Genomic DNA, 14,120 nt, shown 5'->3' with positions numbered 1-14,120 from the left:
TGTGAGGGACAGACTGATTCTACTCACACAAAGCTCCCATGACAGACAGACACACGGAGATACAGGGACACAGGAATTCATAAGGCAGTCACAGATTCAGACAGACAGACAGACAGACAGATGGAAGACACAGGGAACATGGAAGCAGAGAATTCAATCCCGACTCACTCTAGGTTAAATGACTCCAAGGGGAAACATTTTTCTTTTTTTCCTTACTGAAACATCTAGGCATTATTGGTGACTCAGAATTAGTCACCTGTGCATATAAAACAAGCAACACTGGTATCCTTGGTGCCTTTTCCTCAAAAGGTAGTTTAAGAGCCAGCAGGTGTCATCTGGAGGCTCTCCAGAAGTGCAGAAGGCTAGACGCCACCTTTAGAACCAGAGTCTGTGTTGTGACAAGACACTGGGGTGGTGCTGTGTACAATTCTGCCTGGGGCCCTTGATTCTAGAAGACACTCCCGACAAGCCTTTCTGGAAAATCACTCAACCAAAACAGTCAGGTGCCCTGCCCTTCCCAGCTACTTCCTGGCTTACCATCATAGCCATGATCACACGGCTGACTGCCTGTTCTTAGGAGATGGCCTTTGCTGTCCCTTCACCACCCTGAGCAGTGCTGACCATCTCCTGCAGAAGAAAGCCAACCTCACTGCCATGGAGAAATCTTGGAATTCTTACATTAATTCCTTAAATCAGAACTCCTTACCCAGACAAGTTGAGGTGACCGATGGAAACTATTTTTCAGGTAGGAGAGAGGGGAATGGTACCTGGGAGGCGGGTGGAATTCTGGGAACTGGAGAAGCATAATTTTCTAATTCCCAAAGAAATGTAGGCTCGTTTATCCCTCCTGGTGCAAGACTTCGGGAATGAGAGTGGGCACAGGGAATCACGTTCTATCTAGATTATATCAGGAGATGCTAGGCTAAGGCAAATCAATCATTATTCTACAAGAACCATCTGCCTGTAAAAAATAATAATAATAACTGCACTTATTTTTTTCAACATACCATAACTTAAAGGGGCAAAGAAACCTCTTTCCCAAGAAGGTAGAGTATTGAAAAAGTGAGAGAAAATGTTCTGTTTATGGAAGACATATATTTACTTGCTAAAGTATTTTCCTTAGCCCTGGGCAGAATGAAATATACCGCCAAGCAATGCTCCTTGCTATGTGTTGTCATATTTCTGCTGTCTGAACAGTTGTTTTATTTATTTTTTAATTTTTTTTATTTGACAGGAGGCTGGGAAAGGAGGGAGCTATTCACCAATATTGCCTAGGAAGAGGGAAAATGTTATTTTTTGAGCTGTGAATATTTTTCACTCTGCTGAGAAATTACTGCAATTTGACACGTGAAATCTAAGGCATGGATAAGTGTGAGCTTGAAAAATTGTCTTTTGTTGGCTTGATGATAGCTAAAAAAGCCATGTCAATGCTCTGTGCCTTTCCCATGGTTAGCAGGAACTCCCTTGCACATCAGAGACTGGCATCTATACTTTTTTCTGCACTGTCAGAACAGGGGAAATTGGGCTCACTGCTGGATATGACGGGAGTGGCCACACTGCCCATCATGCTGGCTACTTCTGGAAAAAGAATTACGTATTCCAGCAGGCTGAATGACCTGCTCCTTAAGAGATGCTGACTTGCCCCACTAGTGGTCTTTGTCTTTTTTATTCTGCATTAAGAGGACCCCATTTGTCTTGTATGTCATATTTAGCACATTTTACTTAAAACTTTACACATTTTACTTAAATCTTTCACTTACTTGGAGAAATACTAGGTACAAATCTCTTCAGATTTGAGATTTTTCTCCATCATGGCAATTATTGTCTTTCAGGGTCACTAGACAACCTGTCATTCTCCAAAGGGGATATCATAACGGTGGTTGACCTCGAGCCAATCGGTGTCAGAGCAGAAGTGAAAGCTGGTGAGCAGGCGCTGGGCGTGGTCAACATACCTCTTGGATACAAAGGTACAGAGTACAAATGCTTCCTGTTCGCTCTTGTGAATCCTTGCAGAACACAGGGAAGGTCATGTTTGTCCCATTTTGTCTGCTGTCATGTAAGGAAGTCTGGTTGTCAGCAGTAGGCGTGGGAATTTTCCAGAGTCGAGCCTGCAAAGCGGGCTGCACAGTCCTGCGCCTGTAACAAGGTTCTCCTGACGTGTTTACAACAGCCTGCGGGGCTCTTTCCTCGCACGCATGCTGAGGCCTCAACTCCAAGCCTGTTGGGGCTGAGAGATGAAGAAGTCCTCAGCTTTTCTCCCTTGTGGTGGATCTGGTTGTTAGTGTTCCGACGCAAGAGTAAACGCCAGTTTTAGAAACTGTGGAAAAGACTGAGAAGCCACAGACATGAGCAGTGCAGCTCAATTGTGGGGCTGCTTTGTTTTCTTGGGGTGTTTTGTTTTGGTTTTGTGGGATTTTTTTTAAAGACAGAAATAGAAATAAAAATACTTGTCTCATAATTTAAGAAGAGTATATGAAATAAACAAACCAGTGGGGCTGGAGAGATGACTCAGAGGTTAAGAGAGCAATGGTTGCTCTTCCAAAGGTCCTGAGCTCAATTCCCAGCAACCACATGGTGCTTCACAGCCATCTATAGTGAGATCTGGTGCCCTCTTCTGGTGTGAAGGTGTACATGCAGGCAGAATACTGTATGCATATTAAGTAATAAATAAATCTAAAACAAAACAAAACAACAACAAACCATGGCTGAATGGCTCTCCTCTCTACAGTGGGGTCAGTTAGGAAACACCAAAGAGAAGCAAGCAAGTACGCAGGGTGCGCGGGTGTTCGGGTGCGCGTGGAGAAAGAGCCTGACTGAAGCATACAGCGAGCCCAGTCAGGATTTAAGGTACAGGCAAACTGAAAGCTTCCACGTGGGCGTCAAAGTTCAGAGCACAGGTACAGTGGCTCTTACCTCCATCTTGGCGATGGAGACAACTCTGCTGGTGCCTTGGGGGCACTAAGGCCCCTGATTGGACAATCGCTATAGGCGCCAAGGCTGGTGCCAGAGCAGAAGGCGCTGACTAACCCCTAACCCCAACGCTGATCCAAGGACATGTTGGACAGCTTCTTACCTATAAAACGATAGAAGCTGCGGCAGGAGACAGGGCTTGGGGGTTAAGAGCACTAGCTTCGGTTCCCAGCTGTCACACTGTGCCTCACAGCCATCCAATGCCCTCTTCTGTCCTCCTTGGACACTACAGAACACGTGGTAGACATACATGCAGGCAAAACACCCATACACATAAGACAATAAAACAAATAAATCTTTTTAATAGGTATATCTAACAAAAACATATTAGAATGCTTAAGCCATGGAGGCAGCATCACTGGACAGTACTACCAGACAGACGCGAAGGAAACTGGGTCCGCTCAGGACCTTTGGATCCTGCCAGGGGCATCTCCATTCGAACCATAGTCCCCGGGGCTCTCATCTCTGGGTATAGACACACACTCTCCTGCTCTCCCAGGACACAAATGAAGTCTTTTAAGCATGAATTACCTGGAAAAGAAGGAATGAAAATATCAGTTTTGTTATTCGGGGGATCTGGGAAAGCATTTCTGGGATCAGAGTTAACTTGGAAGGAAGGAGGCTTCTGGGATGTTCCTCAGGCTCACACCCCCAGGGCATGCCGATCAATGCAGTCCAAGCTGTCAGTCTGCTCATGTGTGGGGCTCAACCCCTGCCTGTCTCTTTTCCATGAGCCCTTCTTCCCAGACGAGGCCCGAAACGGTCGCATTTAAAGCTGAATTTGTTTAGCTCAGGTTTGGGGCTTGGGTGGTGGTGAGCACCTCTCCATCCCCTCCGGCAACCCAACCTCTGAGGACAGGTGTTCTGAGGGAGCTACAGCTGACAAAGCCCAAAGCACCTGCTTGCCCAATCGACCACTTCCATGCACTGTGGCCCAGCCTCTCAGGAAGCAGAGAAAGAAAGGGTCCTAACACAGGCCTCTGTATGAGCAGCTGCAAGACTGGCCTCCTGGCTTAGGCATGTGGACTCTGTCCCGGGCCCTCAGATTCAAAGACCTACTGCTGCCACGATATAAAAGTGGAACCTCCTGAGCTCTAAAGGGCTTATCAGAAAGCTGTAGTAGCTCTCTCTGTAGGCTCAGGTGTGAGACTGGCAGGGACAAGAAGAAGGTGACAGAATGCACTGGGGTGGCCAGAAAGCCGGGAAAGCGGGCACATCAGCAAAAGAGGCTGCCCTGGAGCTCTCCCACATCTGGAGTGCAAGATGAGAGGACTAGCTTCCTCAGCCCCTTCTGCTTGACAGCAGGAGGAGGGCGTGGCTAACCTCTCAAGGTCTCAGCCTAACCATCTGTGATGGCTTAGCCAACTCACCAAGCCAAAGATGGACACAAGATGATTCAATATTGCCAAGGGCAGTGTGCCAGTGCCAGTCAGGATGAGCCACCAAGTAGAGCTTGAGGATGAGGCAGCAGCCATGCTGGTCCTGCTTCAGATTTCAGGACAAAGGGTGGAAGGGTTAGAGAGAGCAGAGGGCAGCCCTGGGAAAGAGCAAGCAGAGCTGGACACCTCCCTCTGTCTGCATTCCTTTGCTAATTAGCATTCTGAGGTGCCTCTCTGTTACCCAGAGGGCCAGATTAATCAAAATGGGGAACATCCCTCTTTGAATTGCAATCACAAGCATTATTTGTGTTTTGATATTAATCAATCACCATTGACTACCCTGACTATTTTTATACCATTTTGGCAAATGGAACAAACAAAATTTTCAAGGCCTTGCAAGGCCGGTAGCCCCATGCTACAAGGCATCAGTGCTCTCACGTTGTTGTGATGGAAGGAGGAAGGAGCACTGGCTGTGTGGTGGGTACTAAACCTGAGCAGGCAGTTTCTGAATAAAGCAGCATGTGATTTATGACTCTGAGCTAAAAGCCAGTGCTTTTAGTAAGCGTGTCCACAACAGGGCTCAGCCACATCAGCCATGCATTTTGGGGATTTCTCGGGGAGCACTTGCTAGTACCGTGAGTCCATTCTGCTCACTGGGTGTATCGGAGCTGTGTGAGGTGGACCAGGGTGTTCAGTCCAGCCACACGAATCACTGTATGCAACGCCGACGCATCCACAGTGCTCTCTCTCTTCCTGGTTTCTGTGTGTAGCATTTGCCCTCAGCACAGCAGAAGACGGATATACTTCACAGCTATGCTGAGGCCCATCCTGCTGGCTCACAACAGTGGGATATGCTGAAGAGGCAGAGGTGGGAGGATCAAGAGTTTGAGGCCAGCCTAGGCTACACCTTTTTGGCTGGAGAAATGGCTCATGGGTTAAGAGCACTTACTGCTCTTCCGAGGGGTGGCTCACACTCACCTGTAACCATAAGGAATCTGAGTCTTTCCCGTGGCCTCTTCAGGCACCTTTGTGCACATATGCATAACTCTACAAACTCACATGTTTGAGCAAAAGAAACCAGGAAGGAAGACTTAGACACCAACTAATGTAAGAGTTCCTAAACGCCACAGTGTATAGGAGGGATTGGTGCCAACATCCCTCTCTCTGTGAAGAGGAAAACCTTTCCATACTCCAGCTCCTTCTATAAAATGGCATGTTTTCATATAATCTATATGTATCCTCCCATCTATCTTAAATCATTTCTAGATTACTTATATTATCTAGCAGAATACAAATGTTAGTCTGGACAAGCTCAGTACTGATTTGTTGTTGTTGCTGCTGCTGCTGTTGTTGTTGCTGCTGCTGCTGCTGCTGCTGCTGTTGCTGCTGCTGCTGCTGCTGTTGTTGCTGTTGCTGTTGCTGTCGTTTAGGACAGTCTAATTATGTAGCTCGGGTTGTCATTGACTTCACTATCCCCCTTAATCAGTTTTGCCCCCCCCCCAAATGGTTTTGACCATGGCTGGTTCCATCTGTAGGTACAGAACCTGCAGGGAAGGAGGGCCAGCCATTTTGTTAGCATCTTCTTTTCTGCTGGTTATTTCAAGAACTGGGCAGTAAGCAGCAGTTATTAGGAATCTACAAGATGTAGTGGGAAAAGAGATAAAATTTCATTTTAAGCAGTGGTCTGAGCATCAGAAATGTTTGCTTTTGAGTGTTAAGCCTTGTCGTTGTTTGTGTCCTCAAGGCTGGGAATTCTGGCAGGGAAGTAGGCAGGCACATAGGAGCACAAGGCACAAACAGCCTCCAGACACACTGGCTTTCCAGACTCCTTATGACAAATAGTTCCCTCTACTGCCTGCAGTTTTCTCCAGAAGCCCATTTCCCAGCCCCAGGCCTTAGACCCTGCAGCTTCTTAAAGCCCAGTACTAGATGTCATTGTGTCCAAAGTGCTTAGGGTGTGACCTCTGCCACCGGAAGGAAACCAGAACCACTGTGGATGAACCAGACACAGCCTAAGTCTACATTTGCCCGGAAGGGTACGCTTTGCCCTCAGACCAGTATTTGGACTGACCAAGAGCCCTGTGAGGCTGTGAGGCCACCTTCATCTTTCTTTCTATGTTGATGGTATGTGTAAGTGTCCCCCCTCCCAAGCCTTACAAACCAGGTTTCAGGGACCCATCTCAGCCCTAACTCAGCGGCTGGCAGTTAGCAGATTCTCCGTTGTCAAGCTGAACCTGGAACCCATAGGAATCGTTCACTGAGTCGACGAACATGAAGCCCAGTCCATTTGGTTGCTAAGTCATCTATCCATTTGATTGCTAAGTCATCTATCCGTTTGATTGCTACACTTTCTTCCAATTAGGAAAACGGATGATCCGCTGAAAATTGAATGAGTGGTAGGGTCAATAATAGCCTCATGGTGTAATTTATTGCTTATCCATCCACACATGCCCACTATTCTGCTCATTTCAGCATCTCAGTCTTGGGTCCTGTTTGTTAACTTTACAGATAAAAAGGTTCTTCTGGCTCTCAAATCCTATTTAACTGTCAAAGCTCCTGCCCGATTCATAGCAGAGCAAAACGCATTTTCTGCTTACTCCCTGAACTTGCTGTGTTTTGCTGTTAAGCCCAGAGAGGAGCTTAGAATCCAAGGCTGGCACCTGCGTGTGGTTTCTCGCTCCCATTCAGAACAAGGCAGGGGAAACAGGCGTGGGATGGACACACTTGCCGTCTGCATTAGCCCTACTTCAAAATGGCACAGTTCACAGAACAGCCCCGCAGAAAGCCTCGGGAATCTAGCTCAGATCCCATCACAGCCACAAGCAATTCTGCCCTGATTGCTCTAACCTAGATGCCCGTGCGTTGCACTGTACAGGGAGGAGCTAATGAGGTGGAGAGCTTTCTGGGATGGGAACCTGCTGGCCTGCTGCCTAATGCACCGTGCCTGGGACCTCTGGGAGCCCGCCTCCCAGGTTGCCGACGTGCCTGGTTGAAACAGAACATGCTTATGTTGTCTGTCGGTGGCGATGGGGATGTAAGTGGGCTGTAAAATGGAACAGCAGGTGATGCGGGGGTGTGAGGGAGAGCCTGCAGCAGGTGACGGGGGACCCTGCAGGGAATCAGCTAACCGGCCCTTCCTCTCAGCACAGCAGACACCAGCATCATCACTGGATAGCATTTTGTCTGCCTGGAGTGTACATCAGGAACCCAGCTGCAGAACCAAGATAGGAAAGCCACAGCTGGAGACCGAGGCAGCGGCTTCAGGCCAGGCACTCGTGTCAGGAGCCAGGAGTTATGCATTAGTAATACGAATCATGTAGCAACTGAACAGTGTTATCACGAACCTCATCCAGGTGAATCCAGGTGAGCAGAGCACCAGGGAGGGACTTGCTCTTCAGTAAGCTTGGTTGTTTAAGTTCAAAGGGCAGAGATTTAAAAAAACAAACAAACAAACCAGAGGTCATTGATGGTAGCGTTTAGTCAGCTAAATGATAATCAAAGGAAAAACGGAGAGCAAGAGCTCAGAGCACTATGGAAGTCTCCAGGAGAGACTAGAAGCTTCCATCTCATGCGCCCTGTCTGCTTCCCTGACGGAGGGTCCTACTTGTGACAAATGACAAAAGCACAGCTGTGTTTCCACCGTGCCTCATTTGGCGTGTCTTCCCATCCAGCAGAGCTCTCTGTCGGACCACGGTGGGCTGGCAACACTGAATAGAGCAAAAAGGATTTAAAAATCGAATCCTCTCCGCTTTGATTGAGAGAGTCACCAACCCGTTCCTGAGAAAGAGTCGGCAACGCTTCTTGCCTTGGTTCTGGTTACTGGATCCCACGGGACACAATATGAAGGGTTCTCCCAACCCCTGTCTCTCTCATGTTTCTGTCTGCTGGGCGCTAAGACAAATAGAAAGCCGGGACAAGCGATCACTGGCAACACTGTGGCTGGTCCCATCTGGAGTGCATGGGCTCTGTGACAGAGGGTTCACTTGACTTCACCGTCACTGCCGAGCTTCTGTGTACGCAGCTCTGCGCCTCTGGCCTCTTTAGCTTTTCTGTTATCGTTTGAAAACCCAGGTTGGATCTCTGGAGGGCAGAAGCCACAGAGGCAGAGAAAAAGCGCAGAGGGCCCAGGGCTAACTTCCTAGAGGGTAGAGCTTGGGGTGTTGATAGATTGAAATAGGGGGGCAATGACCCTAGAGAGTAAGTTCACTGTTGCGGGACACTGCCACGGGTGGCACAGCCGAAGGACTCTTCCATCCCCTCAGGTGGCACGCAGTGGGGACAGCATATGGCAGCCAACCACACTAGTTGGCCCAGGGTATGGTTCCAGGTCTACCTGGCGTCATTGTGCCATTGACTGAAGTCACATTGTTGACAATTTTCCCATTAGAAGGCAGCCAAGGTCGTCCGCAGCCTTCCCCTGAGGAACCACAGTGCTGAGGCACGTAGGCATTGGCGCTCCACCCTCAGGGAGAGGCAGCTGGAGTTGCACATTGAGAGAGCTGGCTCACCCAGCAAGGAGGATGTAACCAGGGCCTCTTTTCACTTGCCTTAGTGTTCGACTCTGTTTCCGTTTCTCGTGGTTTTATGGTTCTTTGTATTTTAGAGTTGTCCCCGCATCTTAGCTTAGGTGTGCAGTTTAAGGCTCACAGAGCTGATGCATGGTGCTATCGCCTCAATGTTTTGCCTTTTAAAACACTTTCCAAAAGGAGGTTGAGAAAAGTCTTTAAGGCTACATCTTTTTTTTATAATTTTATTGATTTGTTCATATTACATAAAGCTATATCTTAAGGGGGCTGGACAGATGGCTCAGAGGTTAGGAGCACTGGCTGCTCTGCCAAAGGTCCTGAGTTCAATTCCCAAGCAACCACATGGTGCCTCACAACCATCTATAATGAGATCTGGTGCCCTCTTCTGGAGTGAAGGCAAAACACTGTATACATAATTAATTAATTAATTAATTAACCTCTGATTTATAAATGAGGAGTTCTGGTGTAAAGGGGATAAAGAGCAAGCAGCATCCCCTTGCACACTCACGACAAGCTTCTGATAGCCAAACGCTGAGTGCAGACTCACACACACACACAGCGCACACTGGAAGGAAGCTCCAGCATCAACTGCGCAAAGATAACAGATCCACCCATTTCCCCAAAGTTTTCCCCGGCTCTCTTTAGTCAGCTTCCATCATTCTGGCAAAATCCCTGCGAAAATAATTGAAAAACACAGAAGAGTCTGGGGGTTTGGGCTCATATTTTTGCAGTCCTCAGTCTAAAGGTGCCTGACCCTGTGTGGCACACGCATCAAGATGAGAGCCTGTAACAGCAGAGGAGGCCAGTCTAATAGTCCCTCCCTCTCTCTCATAGCGTGTGCTGTTCTGCCATCCCTGCACCACTCAGAGCCTCCTACTCCCTCTTCTGTGGCCCCTTGCCACTTCCAAGTCTCTACAGATGCTCCAAGTTAAACAACTAACCCTTCATGACCATCATCCACATATGAGAGAACGTGCAGTATTTGACTTTCTGGGTCTGGGTCACTTCAATCAGTATATTTTTCCAGTTCTGCCTATTTTCCTGAATCTTTTATAATGTTCTTTTTCTTTACAGATAAATAAAGTTCCATTGAGCCTGTGGTAGCTCTCCTTGCCCACCGGCTGATAGGCCTATAGGCTGATCCCACTTCCTAGCTATGTGACGAGAGCAGCAGCGGGCAGAGATGCACAAGTGTCTCTGCAGTAAGATAGACCTCCGTGGTGTGCCCATAGCTGGCTCACATGGTCCCTTATTCCTGGCTTTTTTCTTTTTTAGAAAGATGTAGCATGATTTCAAAGTGGTTACACTAGTTCACACTCCCACCACCAGTGTGTAAGAGCCCTTTCTCCACGTGCACGCCAGCACTTCTACTCCTGTTCTCCAGGCCCTGAAAGCAAGCATTATGATACCCTTGGAGCTGGCTTGCTTAGTGACTGTCAGGCAGGTAGTGACCGCAGACACACTGGCCAGGTGTCATTTACATCCTAGGGAGGACAAAAGGGGAACAGGAAGAGATTTAATCACGGCATTCATTATGTTGAACAATTTAAAGTTTATAGTTTGTTTCTGAAAGTTTCCATTTCGTGTTTTCAGACATGGTTGCCTGTAGGCAATGAAGCCACCAAAGCAACACCTCAGATTAGGGTGCCTACTTCAGTCAATAGCTTCTACTTGAAAAAAAAAAAAATCCTGGCTGGGTGTAGTGGTGCACACCTTTAATCCCAGCACTCGGGAGGCAGAGGCAGGTGGATCACTGTGAGTTCGAGGCCAGCCTGGTCTATAAAGTGAATCTAGGACAGCCAAGGCTACACAGAGAAACCCTGTCTCGAAAAAAAAAATATTGAAAGAGTACCCCCCAAAATAGTAAATGTGTGAGGTAATGTATGTTAGCTTGATTTAGTCATCCCCCAATGTGTATATATTTCAAAACACCATGTTATATAGTATAAACAGTTTTTATTCAGCAATTCAAAATAATAAAACTAGCACAGACCTTTAAAAATCCACAAACAATAATGACTGCACGTGAATTTCCCATGTGTCTGTTCTAGCCTCAAACCCAACGCAGACGATTGTCTCTCGTCCTTAGAAATTGCTGCTGTGAATCATGGCTGCCTCTGAACAGCATGGACCCAACGACTCCATGCTCTGGTGCTGTGATCTGTAGCCCTGTGTGTTTTACACCATACCTGAGACCCAGGAGCCCCCAGGAAGTTGACAGGGATCAATCAGGACTTTGGAGTGCATTCGCTCTACGCTCGCCCACCCAGCCACAGCAGCTGGGGATAGGATTCTGTGGCCCCTAGTCTGTGTGTGCTCCTCGGCTCAGACTCAGCAGTGGAAACTACAGAGTGTTGCCTTGATGTAGGTCTGTCTGTGGCTCTGCTAGACACAAAGCTTCTCCTACAGCCAGAGACCAAAGAAATAAGGGCGAGTCACGATCTTTAGGGCAGTAGATGGTCTAGGCTGTGCATCAGAATCCCTGGGGGGCTCTAAAAGCCTGTGGTGGCCTCACTCTGCAACACTTGATTTAATTAGGCTAAGGTAGAGCTGGGCCTGGCTGCTACTAAGGCTCCCCAGGTGACTGTAATAAGTAGTCAGGCCTGCGCATAGCTCAAAACCACTCTTCTCAAGTGTGGCCCCCCGGCAGCATCCCAGCGTATTCTGTTAAAATGTGCACACCTCAAACTGCTCACTCAGAACACTTGTGTACTTGGGCATGCCCTCTAGAAGATTCCAGTACACCCTAAGGTTTGAACCATCAGGCTCAAAGAAATCGTGACATGTAAGGAAGGTATTGGTGGGTAGGCACGGTGCATGGGGGGGGCGAGGGGGAGCAGTGGGGGGGAGAGAAGGGGGGAGAAGTGAGGATGTTGCGGATGTGGCACTTGCAGTGGCTAAGAGGACAGGAGGCTGGGACACAAACTTTCTGGAGACATGGAGTGGAGGCAACGAAAGGCAAGGATGTGGATGCCCTGAGCAGAGGCTGTGGAGTGAGGCAGTAGTGGTTATTCAGAAACAGGTTTGCCAGCTTTTCCGCTTGTCCCCGGGGCCCTGTGGCCCTGCGTGCTCATACTGGAGAGACTTACAGAGCAAAGGAAATACTCCCTTGGGGACACTTTTGCATTTCAGGTATGTTGTTTACTTTTCTTACTGCACAAAACATCTGACCAAAAACCCTAGGAAGCGTGCTCGCTTCGGCAGCACATATACTAAAATTGGAACGATACAGAGAAGATTAGCATGGCCCCTGCGCAAGGATGACACGCAAATTCGTGAAGCGTTCCATATTTTTAGACTTGATACCCTATGAGAATATATAGGGGGACATAATCCCCCTCAGGAACAGTCATAGGGGAGGGGAATAATGGGAAAATGGGGGGGGGGAGGAATGGGAGGATACAAGGGATGGGATAAACATTGAGATGTAACAAGAATAAATTAATAAAAAAAATAAAAAAAAAAAACCCTAGGAAGCAAAGTGGGTTTATTTGAGGCAACCGGTCACATTGTGCCCACAGTGAGGAAACAGCAGGTGAAGCCGCTCAGCCCTGTCCCTTTATGTTCGGTCTGGGACTCCAGCCCGCAAAAAGGCGCTGTCCATACATAGGGTGTGTCTCCCCTTCTCAATCAACCCAGTGGATAGACTCCATCACAGACATGCCCAGAGGCTCGTCTCTTCAGTGACTCCAGATTCTGGGAATCTCGCCATCCATCTTAACTCTGTCACAAATGGTACCCAGCAGGTGGAGGAAGAGAGTGAGGCACTGAGTGTGCTGCAGAGCGAAGGTTCCAGAAGGAAACAGCCTCAGAGAGAAGGGCACACATAGAATAGGGGGTGGGGTGCAGCCTTAATGAGGGGCCACACCCCAGCCTCTCCACAGTAAAGCCCTTGAAGCATTAAGCTCTGTGAGTCCGGTTTCTTCACCAGGATCTTGCTATGTGGGCCTGAGGCACAATGGAACTCACCGGGCTGGAGCGGCAGGCTGCTCAAGTACAGCATGAGGCTGGGCTTGCTGGAACCTGGACTTCTTAGCCAGCACTGTCCTCAGTTGCTGGCTGCTGCTAGGGTCTGTTCTCCAGACCTGCCTGCTTTTCCAACTTTTTACTTAGTGGTCCTGTGTGATGCTGAACAAAAGCCAACGGTTACTATGGCACTCGGCATCTTCATCTGTGATGAACAGGGCAGTGTCTGCAGTGGGGTAATTTGAATGACGTACCATAAAGGCTGATCACCTGGTAGAACCCAGGCACTGCCTCCATCTGTGCATTGCCGGGCTGGCTCTGCATTTGGTCATCACGGAAATGGAGCCCCTAAGACACAAGTCCACCTGCTGGACTAAGACCTTCTTATAGAAATGTCCTTGTCCATCTCTCATGGCCCCAACTCCTAACACATGCCTTTTCAAGGGCCTATGGTGCTACAAGACAGTTTGGCAACCGACCCCTCAAGACCTCAGTGGAGACTGGTGACAATGTGGTTCACTCACTAATGACCTTTCTGTGCATTATATCCACCTGTGAGAGGTTCTCAGCCACATCACCATACCCCAGCTCACACCACAAATCTTCGCTCTGTGGGCCAGCAAGGGGCTCCCAGGGCAGGTGCCAGGGCAGGTGGCAATGAAGGTGGGTGTGAGCCTTGCCAGACTTCCACCGTGGCACCTGAAGCCATGGGCGAACACCTGCTACGTGTCCCACCTGGAAGCCGCCCCCCTCTGCTGACTCTTCTAGGGTTCTGCTTCTCCAGGACCAAGTGAGCATGGGCTAGACCTCCTTGTCTGAAGGGAGTGAAAGGTGCCTTCAGAGGGAACCATCCAGCAAGTGAACTCCCAGGCATCTCTTCCATGTGACTACTGTGCTGTACTAAGTTGTCTGGAAAACCACGGTTCTCCTGTGTCACCTCGGACCTTGTGCCTTGGTTATGGTTTCTCATGCTGTGATGGACACCATAACCAAAGGCAGCTTTAGGGAAGAGATGGTTTCTTTCAGTGTACAATTAGTGTCTGTCACTGAGGGAAGCAGCCAGAGGCAGGAGCTGACACAGAGGCCATGGAGGGGTGCAGCTTACTGGCTTGCTCCTCATGGCTTGCTAGGTTTGCTTTCTTATAGCACTAGGACCACCAGCTGGGAGGTAGTACCGCCCATGATGACCCGGGCCCTCCCCATCCATCATCAATCAAGAAAATGTCCTCACAGATGGAGGTATTTTCTCAATTGCGGTTTCCTCTTCTCCGATGACTCT

At 48.6% G+C, this 14,120-nt stretch overlaps 1 protein-coding gene and 1 non-coding gene across 2 annotated transcripts in view; both read left to right on the top strand.

Moving 5' to 3' along the window:
* Positions 1 to 654: 654 nt before the first annotated feature.
* The window catches only part of LOC127196108 (protein THEMIS3-like), a 63,425-nt gene continuing 49,959 nt past the window's right edge, over positions 655 to 14,120 (top strand). Inside the window, exons 1-2 of the mRNA XM_051153686.1 lie at positions 655 to 745; positions 1,833 to 1,967. Coding sequence (XP_051009643.1) covers positions 655 to 745; positions 1,833 to 1,967 — 226 coding nt within the window. The remainder of the gene's footprint in view (positions 746 to 1,832; positions 1,968 to 14,120) is intronic.
* On the top strand, positions 12,064 to 12,170 carry LOC127196746 (U6 spliceosomal RNA). The gene has a single exon (XR_007831519.1). It is a non-coding gene; the product is annotated as a U6 spliceosomal RNA (small nuclear RNA).

This window comes from Acomys russatus, chromosome 12, assembly GCF_903995435.1.
Source record: "Acomys russatus chromosome 12, mAcoRus1.1, whole genome shotgun sequence".
NCBI classification, from domain to species: domain Eukaryota; kingdom Metazoa; phylum Chordata; class Mammalia; order Rodentia; family Muridae; genus Acomys; species Acomys russatus.
Note: the sequence above shows the minus strand (reverse complement) of the source record. Positions and strands in the feature narration are given on the sequence as shown.